Here is a 12,932-nt window from a genome sequence, read left to right as displayed (position 1 = left end):
TCTTTCAGTTGTTGTTTGTTTTGGGGGATTCTCTTTTTAGTCTCCTCTTCAGGACGTGAAATGCATGCTGAACTGTGTTAAGGTCTGGTGATTGACTTGGCCAGTCTAAAACCTTCCACTTTTCCCTCATAATAAAGTCCTTTGTTGTGTTGTCAGTGCTTTTGGGGTCATTGTCTTGCTGCATGATGAAGTTCCTCCCAATTAGACTGGATGCATTTATCTGTAAATTGGAAGACAGATTCAGATTTCTGTAGACTTCTGAAGTCATACTGCTATTACCATCATGAGTTACATCATCAATAAAGATTAGTGAGACTGTTCCAGAAGCAGCCATGTAAGCCCAAGCCATTATGCTACCTCTACCATTCTTGATGATGGATAATTGTTTGGCGAAATGGTTTTGATAGTTTTCCCCTCTTTTCTCAGCTTAAAAATGGGTTGCTTTTCTCCCATAGAAAGCTCTCTGATCCTCATGTTGTTTAATCCTTTTTAACAACAAATGCAGTCTTCACAGGTGAAAACCTAGTGCTCAAACCAAGAGGAGAAGTTCAGAGCTATTAATTATTTAAACTATCAGTTTAACAGGACACACCTGGGAAGCAAGAAACACCTATCAGTCACGTGTTCCAATGTTTTTGATAACTTCAAAAAATGGGTAGTTTCAAACAAAAGGTGCTAATGTTCTAAGTTAACACATCTAGATGTACTGTACATATGAGGAAATTAAAGCTGAGATTCTGATCTATCATCTCATATTCATCTTTTGATCTCAACCCCAAATATCTACATTACATTTACATTTATTCATTTATCTGAATTATAGCTTTAAAATATAGCAAAAAAGAAAAAAATCGGCCTTGTTGTTACAATACTTTCAGAGAGACTGCAGCTATAATATAAATTGGTGGCAAATTATGGTCAATAATTAAAATTTTACCCAGTTGTTATGTATTTGGAACCAGAGCCCTTATTGTGTATATCTAAATGGCAAACAGATATTTTGGTGCCATTTTTAAAAAAGAATATTCTCATGAGTGAGCATGTCCCCAAAACCCCATAGTAAAGGCTTATTTCTTCAATAATAATTGAATAATAATTAAATAATAATTTTAGCATGTCACAAGTTCCTTACCATATTTTAGGAGACAGTGCTTGCTTATTTAAATGTTCAATGCTATAATGAATTCCTGCCTCCCACATATATATTTTCAGTCACTGTTAACAGCTTTATGGACCCTTTACACGAAGGTCTTGTCCAATGCTATTATGCTAAATATGCATGTGCTTAACTGAAAATGATATAATGTTACTATTTGAGGCAGACAGAACGGTCATAATAAATTTTCTTGACACATAAATGATGTAAATCATGCACATATCATCCCTACAAGTTATCCCAGGCAATACATTTGAAGATATGGCCAACATTAATCTGATTAATTCTTATGATAACCATGGACAATGTGGTACAATGTGAATGTATATCAGAGTTTGATCAAAGGTTGAATCAAATGACATGCTAACATAATTTTTTAGGGTTTAACTGGTTGCTGATCTCTGAATATAGTCAATTTGAAGCTAAACAGGGGATCACAGGACTTCATGATTGTGAAACCAGGATGTGCTGCAATGTTTATTCTTCTGTATAAACTAAAGCCCAGACAACAGTATATAAATCTTATAAATACTGTTTCTTATATTCAGAATTTGGTTAAATTACACTTTTATATTTATTGCATGTAGGACCAGCTGATAAAGATATTTTATGTATTAAAAACATTTTATGTTGTACATCCCATGAAAAGACTGGAAGAGATATAAATAATCGAGTTTGGTTCTATGGATTGCGCGTTTCATTGCCACGTCACTGTGAGTGCATTTATTGGTGACTTGAGACTGTACTGTAAATTATCAAGCTGGCAGCTTGTCATGGTTGATGACGTGAGATCATGTGCTGGCAGAATATAATGAAGACAATGGGCTGATTACAGATTACACACAGTACCAGACAAAGTTTTGCATACACTTTCAGGAACCTAAACTTACTTCAGATACACCATACGGCCAAAAGATTATGGACACCTGGCCATCACACCCATGTGTGCTTTTTGATCATCCATTTCCAGACTTCTTTTGCTGTTATAATAACCTCCACTCTTCTGGGAAGGCTTTCCATTGGATGTTGGAATGTGGCTGTGGGGATTTGTGTTCATTTAGCTGCAATAGCCTTAGGGAGGTCAGGGACTGATGTTGGACTAGGAGGCCTAGTGCACAGTGCAAAGGTGTTATGTGGGGCTGAAGTCAGGTCTCTGTGCAGACACTTCAACCTCCCAACCTTGGCAAACCATGTCTTCATGGACCTAAGTGGAGCATGGTCATGCTGGAACATGTCTGGGCCCTTTAATTCCAGTGAAGGGAAACTGTAATGCTACAGCATACAAAGACATTTTATACAAGTGTGTGCTTCCTAGTTTGTGGCAACAGTCTACACACTCACTTGTTAGCATTAACACAGGTTCAGAGGGTTAAATAGATTATTATTATTATTATTATTATTCGTTGCTTTCATTTTTATATCTGATTCTGAGAAAGCTGCAGGTTAGGATTTTAGGAAATAACCTCAATAGGCTAAAACTATTACATCAGATATATCAGTTGTTATAGGATAATGAGGCAGTCAAACATTTTTAGACAAACAATTTTGATATGATGTATTTTGTCTACTGTTAAATAAATGATGGTGTAAATGAAGACTCAGATGCTGAAATTCCACATTTACTTATGGCCTCAGTAGTGGGATAAAATCGCACTTTTAATATTTGTATACCGTGTTGATATTTCTGTAAAGCTGCTTCGAGACAATGTCTATTGTAAAAAGCGCTATACAAATAAAATTGAATTGAAGTATTATATCTGAGTTAAGAATGATTGGGAGATAGGACCTTATAATACTATAATATACTTAGGTTATAAAATGCAAGTTTCAGGAAGCAAATCTATATTCATAGATCCTTGTAACTACATTTACCTCCAAATTGAATGAGGGGCATATCAGACTACTTCAGTCACCATCTTACAGAAAGTATTAATCTTATAATAGATCGTCAGTTACTTTGTTGATTAGTCCACCTTGATGCTTTTAAACCAGATGTCTATAGATGATGGCTACACTGACTAGTTGCTTGTGAAGAATTTCATGGCAAACTCTGAGGACTGCTATGATTGGCACTAAAGGTCATTAACAAGTCTGTGAATTCATTCAACTTCCAATTTTCATGGATGTGTATCTCTGTGAAGCTGTGAACCAAACTTCTTCATTGTAATAATGCATGAGTCTTAACATAAATGCATAAGACTGTGTGCACATATCTGAATATTTCCCCCCTTTTTTTCTCATTGCATGCCATTCTGCAACATGACATCTGTTATCTTATTCTCTCAACAGACACTTGCACAATATATACCGCTCTCAATCTATCAGTGGTTCCATGTGTTCTATTTTCACAGATGTTTCTGATGTTTCGAAACAGGACACTTTTAAGATACACAACCTCAGATGTGAACTGTTTTCTAACATGCACTGACACAAATGGAGAAGCCTGGCTGACCTATGTTTCACACATGAGGCACACATTGCTCACTGGTGTAGGATCACGTGTTGAATGATGCTCAGCCCACACTCATTGGTCTTGACTAATAGTATCATCTATAAGGAGATTTATGGTGCACTGCAAACTCACCAGCAACAGTGCTCATGCTAATGAGAGTGTGAAGCAGGGAGCTATCTGCACACAGGGCTCTTTCCCACCTCCACATGAATCTTACTGACAGTCTCGATCATCACAAGCTCTGGGGTCTTTTGGGCCAGCAATATTATAAACAAAAGTTTTATATCATATTTATATTAAAGACTAATAAGGTCATTCAGACCTGAGAGGTGATAAGGAGAAAGTGTTAAAAATGTGTAAATATGCTACATTTCCTCCATCTACGTTCACAAAGACACACACACACACACACACACACACACACACACACACACACCCCATCTGCTATCTCAAAGCAGAAATGGCTTTTCTGTGTCCATAAATTTTGTTTATAGTGATTAAAAGTTAGATAAACATGGCAAATTGGTTATTTTCAAATCTATTTTATTTTTGTAAAATCGAATGATTGTCTGGGTTAATTTGACATTGCAAAGTAGTGAACAGGGCATAAGGTGTAGGTTGACTAGAAAGATTATTTATCTTTTCTCTGCTTGAGAATCGAGGTGACACCCAAAGTCAATTAAAATGTTATAGATGTAACAGACTTTCTTTCCATCCTCACCAGTCCAGTTCTCCATGACCATGATGTTAACAGGTCCAATAGCCTAATGCATCTTAAATGACATCTGGTGAGCCATGGATCTAACTGAAGTACTATAATGGAGCATCTTTTTAATCAAGGCCATGAATGAGTGTCGAGTTAATACAAAGTACTGTCAACCTGATGTCATATTTCCAGTAAATGCCAATAAAACTTTTAAATGCAAACTCAGTGTTTTCTGGATAACTAGATTTTTATTAAGTTAATAAATACAAATGAAAAACATACAAATTTAAATATTTCTACACAATTAAAAACATAAAAATATCTGTTAAGGACACAAGAACAGAACCTCATATCAGCATTTTAACCATTTGAATGTATTTAGAATAGCCTTGACATAAATAAGGTAAATAAACAGACTGCTTTTGTTTTTAGTGTAACTCTCATGATTTGCGTGCTTATATGTGAAAGTTGATTTAGTGGATGAAGATGCTGTCATTTCTTCCAGTTTTCAGGTAGCAGCCTTTTCCATTTGTCACCCTGTTGGAAGAGTTAATTATTACACAGTGTTAAAGGAATTATTATTCATTGACTCTGGTCATGCAAATGTAAACTGTAAGCCATAGAGATCCAAAGAGTTTAAATAAATAGATTAACGCTGAAAGTATAGCTGATAAATGCTATTTTTTTCCTTCATAGTACAGCAATATTTTGTTGAAGTCCAATTGAAAGCACCCATAAACCTAACAATACAAATATGTGTGTATGCACACATAGATCAGTCAGTAACATAGGCATATCATAGTTATGTACTCACCTTAAATCCCCATGCTGACTCGCTTGGCTTTGGTTTGAAGTCTTCTAGTGTCTCGTATGTGTTTCCCTGAACAGAGTTCTCTTTTGGGTTTGTAGTGGACCTTGATTCAGGAATTTGCTCATAAGTGTTCTCTAAGAGCAAATGGTTTGGCCTGGGTTCACAAGGCACTTCAGCATATGTAGCATCACTCTTTTCTTGCTGCTTCCTGTCATTTTGATTGGCAGACTTGCCAGCCAGCTGATAGAAGGAATGATCACTTAGCTTATCTAGACTGTGGCTGTGGCTTGGTACCTCATGGCTGCTGGTTTTCTTAGCGTAGTCTCTCTGGAGTTTAGGGGACAGCTGAGGTGGGTTTATTGTAAAGGTGTTTATGTTGTATGAACGTTCTTCCCTTGTGTTATCGTCCAGTAGGGGGAGTGATTTACTCCTGCAGTCCAAAAGGCTGAGTTCTGAATAGATGGTGCCCTTTCCTGGTTCAGGCGTGTCCTGGGCTGTGACTTTTGGTGGACTAGAAACTGGCATGGCTCCCCTTTGTCTCGCCCACGCAGCTCTAGCATCACTATTTCTGCTTTCCAGGGGCCTGGCCTGATCCAGCTGGGCATATAGTAGTACCTTATTGTCTAAACTGCTTTTTTCCTCCAGGGAGTTTGTCTTCACTGGGGAGCTTCTTTTTGGAACTGGAGGGATGGCCTATGTAAGGTAATTGTAACTAATGAGACAAAACTAATAACAAGTGGCATGTATGCGTATATGTGTATTAGTGTACATACATGTAAAATATGCAAAAAATGATATTTATGTCACTATTTCACTATATTAGGAGTTCATTGTTTAGTATAATAAATTGATAATACATTTAATATTGTGCATATACTATATGTAGTACATGTTTGAAAATTTGTCTTTATAAAGTCTGATTTCAATTAAACCACTCCACCTATGATCTGTTATGTTTGTTATACATACTTGGGTGTTTCTGGTGTTCTTAGGTGGCAAGACTGGAGCATGCTGAGACTGAGCTGCCTGTTCGACTCGCTGGTTCCAAATCTTCCTTACTGCTTCCACACTCACCCCTGGCTTCACCTTCGGCTCAAACTGCACCACATCGTAGAGATCATTTGCAGGCAACTGCAAGATAATTAAAGACACCATAACTCAGTCAGAGGTTTTTAAATCGCTAGAGTATTTTACATTTACACCCATACACATTTATACAAGCATTACAGAAGAAAGCAGCTCTATTATTGTATAAATACTAGTTTATAGCATTTGAAAGTGAGGCACACTACCTCAAAACAAGACACTGTTAAATATTCTCCAAATGGCTCAATAGGACTGGTCTTGTAATACTCAATCAGGCTGGTGAGTGTATCGTGCATTTCAGTGTCTCCTGTCACGATAAACTGCCCCTCTTTATTCTGGTTGATGACAAAGTGCCGGCACCGGTCACGTCCTCTGAAAAACAAAAACAGGTTGAAAAGATTTTCCTTATTAAGATTCTGTTCCTTTATTTGAACGGAGGCCTTTAGAACAATTTACTCCATTGCATATGAGAAATGCAAATCATATACAGAATGTTTTTTAAAGCCCCAAAAGAGGAGGAGTCAGATGAAATTTAATGCCTTTACACAGTGAATGGTGTCTACTGTTAGAGCATGTATAAGCGTGATATCACTTGATATGGTGAGACTCACCGATATGACAGGATGTATCCAGTGGCTTTATCACTGAGGCGAATAAGGAAACAGCCCAGTTCTTTATCTCTTAGATGATCTTCTGCATCCCTGTACAATACAGACCAATGGAAAATTATTCTTTGGAAACAAAATTTTTATAATAACATATTACACAGACCTTTTATTTATTTATTTATTTATTTAAAAACCTTACTTGTTAGTTTGTTTGTTAAACAAATGACTGAGATGCAAAAATTTAACACCAAGCACTTTGGTATACAAATATACAAATGAAATGAGCTGCAACTGATAATAGTGGCACAGCCGTCCAATCTTTAAACTAACTTTACAAGTTAACAAGTACAGTAAATCATTTACAGAACTTTGTCGAGGATGTGTTAGGAGTTTACATTTTAGAAGAAATTATATCCATTTCAAAATCAAATAAATTTCCTGCCCAAAATTACACTGCCCACTTTCAAATATATATCTAATATGATTTTTGTAATGCTAAACTATTTTCTAACATTAGGATATTTCTAATGTTCTGACCAGCAAAAGAGCACTGTTTCACAAATTCATTATCTCTGGTTTTCTCTCTGCGATTCTTACTTTCTGCTGATGAAGCCCTGGAACCAGGCAGGAAAGTTGCCTTTGTCGAGGATGAGAGGAGCCTGGGTCTCGGTGAACCATTTGAGTGCCAGCTCCCTCAGTTTGCTCTTGGTGCTCTCCGGCTGCATATGCTCCATCTTCACTCGACCCTGAACACGGTCACAGAGGAGAGGATTTAACACAGGCTCTGAACACGTAGTTCCGTAAACGGCAGAGTGGATCTAGCGCCCTAATTTGCCTACTTTCCGCCTGGTGCTGTAAAATGGCCTGCAGCAGTGTCAAAACAGCCTTTGTTCCTGTTTATCTTGCCTGTTCTGGTCAAGACAAAATGGTTACTTTCACTATAGTGACACTACACTAGTTTGGAAATCTGGGCCCTGGTAAGGGTTTTACAAAATGTAATAAATCTAAAAATGAATTTCAATATAAATATAAATATAAATAATTAATATAATTATGATTTAGGTCTGATTTATGTACTGACACACAGTACTTGTGTGGTAATGTATTATGGGAATGCTTTACATTAAGGGTTTTTTAACTAACATTACTTATTTCTTTAGTAATTAACTTCAGAATTAATACACCGTGTTTAAAGCCAGAAATGTAAGTTAACAAATGTAGTAATTAATATGCATTTAATTAAACACACTAGTGTTAATAAATGCATATTTTTTCTCTAAATAGAAATGTCCTCCTAAATTTTCATGCATGACAAAATGATGATGAAATAGTGGAATCTACCATTCACCCTCACTTTAATACATCTTAACAATTAACCACATTCATTATGGCCCTAGTTTATGTTGGTCATTATAGACATACTTTACTCATTAAGGGAACCTTGATGCAAAATGTTAGCTGTATTATCTTCCTATTTTATACATAAAATCAAACACCAGTCACACATTTTAAAAATCATTATACTTTAAGTCATACTCAGTCTCGATATGTTATAAGGCACTGAACATTTACCTTCATGCAAAACAACAGGCAGGTCTGGAGCCTGTGTGGCTTCTGCCTCTTCTGCTCCATTGAGCGCTCACCAGTGATGTGATTAGGCTGAGTTTTGCAACAATTCTGTCCAAGGCAGTGTCGAAAGCACCACATAGCTAATAAGCACAAACATTACCAGATTAATCGTTTTTTAATTATTATTATTATTATTATTATTATTATTTTATTTTTTTTTACAAATTTACTTTAATTGATACTAGCAACTGCTCAGAGGTATGGGACCATTTTAAAAGCATTAGATTCTTTTATATATACACACACAACACTGTGAAAATTAGAAACATTATGTTTTTATGAGTATTATGAAAGAATTCCAATGTTTTCTATACTTCGAGTGCTGGCATTAAATAAATAGTAATAATAAAGGAAAAGTCATATTCAAAAAATTATTACAAGCCATCCAAATCCAAAAGCTTTATCATTACAAATAACCTTAAGAAACTCAGCGGTTGCTGGACAATGGAGACGTACCTGTTGGGGAGTGTTGCTGCATGTGGTGTGATTTGAGTCTCATGTTGCGCAAGGCAGATGTTCTCCTCAGCTGCTTCACAGGAAAGAAAAGGCGTTCTGAAGGTGTACAGACAGTTACACCATTGATACACAGTGTTGACATTTACATTAGACACCTTCCATGGGGACTGGAAAATTCAGGGGCAAAAAAATGAACAGCTCATGTTGGGTTGAGTGAGAATACGAAAAGGAAACACACACACACACACACACACACACACACACACACACACACACACACGCACACATAGATCTGAGGGTTTTCACCAACTTCAAGTTTCCTGAAGAGAAATGGAACTGAGCAGGCAGAGGAAAGAATTGCGGTCTCCATGTGTTCACTAACAGCTGCTGCAAGCAGTGGATGATACCCGTCATTTCCTGTAGGATAAACTGACTGTTATTAATTTTTTACAGTAGATAGAGGGATTATACATCATTGCAATATACTGGTGTAGAAGAGTAAAGGCAAACAGTACTAAATGTATTGAAAAGATGTTCACCAATTCGCATACTGTGACTAAGAGTCCTGGGGTAAGCACAGGACAGCCTTTATGTATACAGCAGCAGATCATAGCAGGTACAGACCTACAATATATACTGTACAGGTGATTCACTGAATCAAGGGTGACTTTTTGGCATAAAATGCTTTTGGCCACTGGAATTATTTAGGGCATCCATGTGCGATTATCTACAACAGCAGCAAATGAGTCACAAGTGAAGAAAGTTCTACAGTATCTATATCTACAGTGATCCTATACAGAAATTAGTGATGGTAGCAGGCTAGATAGCTGACTTTCTATACTATATTTGCATAAACATTTCAATAAAGTTTAAGTTTACAGTGTTCTAAGAAAGAAAGAAATGTAAAAGGAATGTATAAAAAATTTCCCCACAAAAATCTTCTTTGTGAATTTTGTCTCACTGTGTGTTCCACTGATGAAATTTCTCATGGATACACACACAGTTACCATTAGAATGTTTACTGTAATGTAGAGGTGCTACATCATGGTTAGTCTGTGTGTGCTCTTGCTGTTACTGTAGCTGTTAGCGTGACCTACCTTTTCCTCTCTGTGAGTGGGACACACAGACTCTTCAGAGCTGTGTCACAGGTTTCAACCAAGACACATGTCAGGCCCACATACAAGCAATTCAGACCGTAGACTGGAATTACAGCAGATTTTACCCCACCCTCAAACTGTGTCTATGGTACTCCTTTACGTTGGCTTTTACATTTTTATTTCTTTGATGAGTCACAATTGGTAATCACTGTATTACTGTAATTGGTAATCACTGGTTCCCATCGGACAACACCGCTAAACAGGAGAGATCTGGGAAGTACAGAAAAGGACTGTAAATGACTGACACCACAGGTTTTGCACGCTGTTAAACATTATTACTGTTTAAAATTCAACCTCAACAATAATCATCTATTCTATGGTTCATGGAAGACATTTAAAGCACAAAGGAAACAAGCTCAGTGAATCATGGTAATGTATGCCTAAGCTTTACCATTTCTTATACCGACACAAAACACGCATTGCTTCCTTCCATTTGAGTCTATCACACCATGGGGAATGACGTAATGTCTACAGGACATCAAATCATATCACTGTCATTTTTATAACCTAATCATTCAAGAAGATTAAACATTACGAAATTAACAAATTTGAAGAAACCAGTCATTTAAAAATAAACATATATGAATTAAAAATGAATTATATTAAATTAAAAATGAATTATATTAAATTAAAAATGAATATGTACATGACTGTGCAAAAGTTTTAGGCACCCTATTTATTTGGTACATACTTTGTTATAGATTCTTTTATTTTATGACATTAGCAATCCATCCATTATCAAGTCAGAACAAAACACATTTTAGACTTCCAAACATTAGTTTTCTAGCACAAAAATGAAAGGATGAAAAATGTTTGTATGTCATTAAAGAAAACAGCATATTATCTAAGAGACAATTTTCAGACACAAACACAATGAAGGCTGCTCGGTGTTTCTGCAAAAATAAGAAGCTAGTGTGACAGTCAAAGTCTCCAGAAGAACTGTGACTGGTCCTGCAAGATGCGCAATAAAACTTACAGCTCATTTCCTTATAAAACTGCACTAATTGTACCGCAGACTACTATTTTTTTTATTCATTTATTTTTGTCACACCAAATATTGACTTTGTTTCATTTACTACTGTTTACTACTCTTTATGTTATTTTTTTTAATGTAGAAACAATTAATTTCATTATATTGAAAGCATCTTTGCTCTACAGCATTTCTTTGCATGTGCCTAAAACTTCTGCACAGTACTGTATATTTAATTGTATATGTGTTGAACACTAGTCATTAAATTAGGTCACAGTTGCTTTGTTTTCCTTTTAATGAATGCCAAAGATTAGTGATAGACAGGAGGTGTTAGTTCATCTGAGAATCCTGCATGTGTGATGTGCTTGACATTTCTGAAAGGTCACATGTCATTTGAGACTGAAGATAATAGCACAGCGAAGCTGTTATGTTTTAATGGCTCAGCAAAGGATAGAATTTAAGTAGACACCAAACATACAAGAGTGCAGAGGGGAAATAATATATCTCAATATTTTATGTTTCCATGAGATTCATTCTAAACAACAAAACAACAACAACAAGATTCTAAGCATTAGTTTTTCAGTGAAAATGCTCAGTTCATTTCTGTTTCTAAGCAATCTAGATAATTTGTTTGTGTGTGTATATATATTTCATACATTTCTTATTGTAACATGTAACATCAGTTGCATTAGTGACATCAAACAGGTGTCACACTCTAGGTTTACAATGAGACATCTGCGAAACAGGAAACCAAAGTGTTTCCCTTCCTAAACGTCTTGGCTCTGATATAAACGACTCCTGCAGCAGCACATGGCAACCAGAGACTGACGGTAAACCTCATGACATGCTGGAAACACAACGTTTAACTGATCAAAACAATGTACACTTTAATGGATCACTAGGAGGGAAATTCATACCCTCTTGTCAATCATTTCTGTGAGATCCCTTAACATCAGTCTATACAAACATGAATCTAGAAATTACTGCATCAGTTGTAGATCTATTGCATTTTACTGATATAGCTTATAAGCTTGTGAAGGTCTTCTTTTGAATGGGGGTGGGGGGGGGAGAGCAAGGCTTATGAAATCCCATTTTTTGAAAAGTGCCATTATTAAAATTATTAAAATATATAAAATGTCACATGTATTATTTACATTCTTATCATGGCTTATATATATATATATATATATATATATATATATATATATATATATATATATATATATATATAGTTTGTAACATTTCTATTGAGATAAGACAGATTACAAAAATATAGAAATATTGAAATGATGGATAAATATAACCTTACAACAACAACAACAACCACAACAACTGTTGTTGTTGGTCTTATTATTATTATTACACTTAATAAATAATAAAGGAAATAAGGAGCTGATAAAGGCAGTTTCAAACATTACACAGCGGTCTACTTGGCCTGATGCCCTGGAGGCAGAGACGCTAGATGGTTCTCTTGCGCCCCCTACTGGTACATAATGGCAGCTTTTACTGGTGTCGACACATTTAGCATATTAAAGCAACATTTAGGGCCCGAGCACCGATGGTGTGAGGCCCTATTGAATATCCATCCATCTTCAACCACTTACTCCTTTTCAGGGTCGCGGGGGAACCTGGAGCCTATCCCAGGGAGCATCGGGCACAAGGCGGGGTACACCCCGAACAGGGTGCCAGTCCATCGCAGGGCACATAATCACACACACATTCACACACTACGGACACTTTAGACACGCCAATCAGCCTAAAATCAGCCTACCATGCATGTCTTTGGACTGGGGAGGAAACCCCCGCAGCACATGCAAACTCCGCACACACAGAGAATCGAACCCCGATCCTGGCGGTGTGAGGCGAACGTGCTAACCACTAAGTAGGGTGTAGGGTGCCAA

The 12,932-nt window shown here is 36.4% G+C and overlaps 1 protein-coding gene across 2 annotated transcripts; it reads right to left on the bottom strand.

Moving 5' to 3' along the window:
- Positions 1-4,047: 4,047 nt before the first annotated feature.
- On the bottom strand, positions 4,048-10,636 carry sh2d7 (SH2 domain containing 7). Of its 2 annotated transcripts, none has more exons than XM_053642353.1 (9): positions 9,215-10,636; positions 8,905-9,071; positions 8,392-8,528; positions 7,417-7,565; positions 6,823-6,912; positions 6,418-6,583; positions 6,095-6,256; positions 5,129-5,818; positions 4,048-4,851 (listed from the first exon to the last, which is right to left on the bottom strand). In XM_053642353.1, exons 2-9 carry the CDS (start codon positions 9,044-9,046, stop codon positions 4,807-4,809), a joined length of 1,581 nt encoding a protein of 526 aa, XP_053498328.1. In that variant the 5' UTR covers positions 9,047-9,071; positions 9,215-10,636; the 3' UTR covers positions 4,048-4,806. The 2 variants fall into 2 exon arrangements, with proteins under 2 accessions (XP_053498328.1, XP_053498327.1); XM_053642352.1 differs by having other exon boundaries at positions 8,905-9,321; positions 9,444-10,636.
- Between the last annotated feature and the right edge of the window lie 2,296 nt (positions 10,637-12,932).

This window comes from Ictalurus furcatus, chromosome 14 (assembly GCF_023375685.1).
Source record: "Ictalurus furcatus strain D&B chromosome 14, Billie_1.0, whole genome shotgun sequence".
In the NCBI taxonomy this organism is placed as follows: domain Eukaryota; kingdom Metazoa; phylum Chordata; class Actinopteri; order Siluriformes; family Ictaluridae; genus Ictalurus; species Ictalurus furcatus.
This window is presented reverse-complemented; position numbering and strand designations above follow the sequence as displayed.

Bases quoted from the DNA above. Each gene is read 5' to 3' on its own strand.
- sh2d7 (XM_053642353.1), bottom strand. From the start codon at position 9,046: ATGTCAACACTGTGTATCAATGGTGTAACTGTCTGTACACCTTCAGAA. The intron at 6,257-6,417 runs GTAGTGTGCCTC...ATTATCTTGCAG, and splicing joins TAACAGTGTCTTGTTTTGAG to TTGCCTGCAAATGATCTCTA. The intron at 5,819-6,094 runs GTATGTATAACA...TACCTTACATAG, and splicing joins AGAACACCAGAAACACCCAA to GCCATCCCTCCAGTTCCAAA.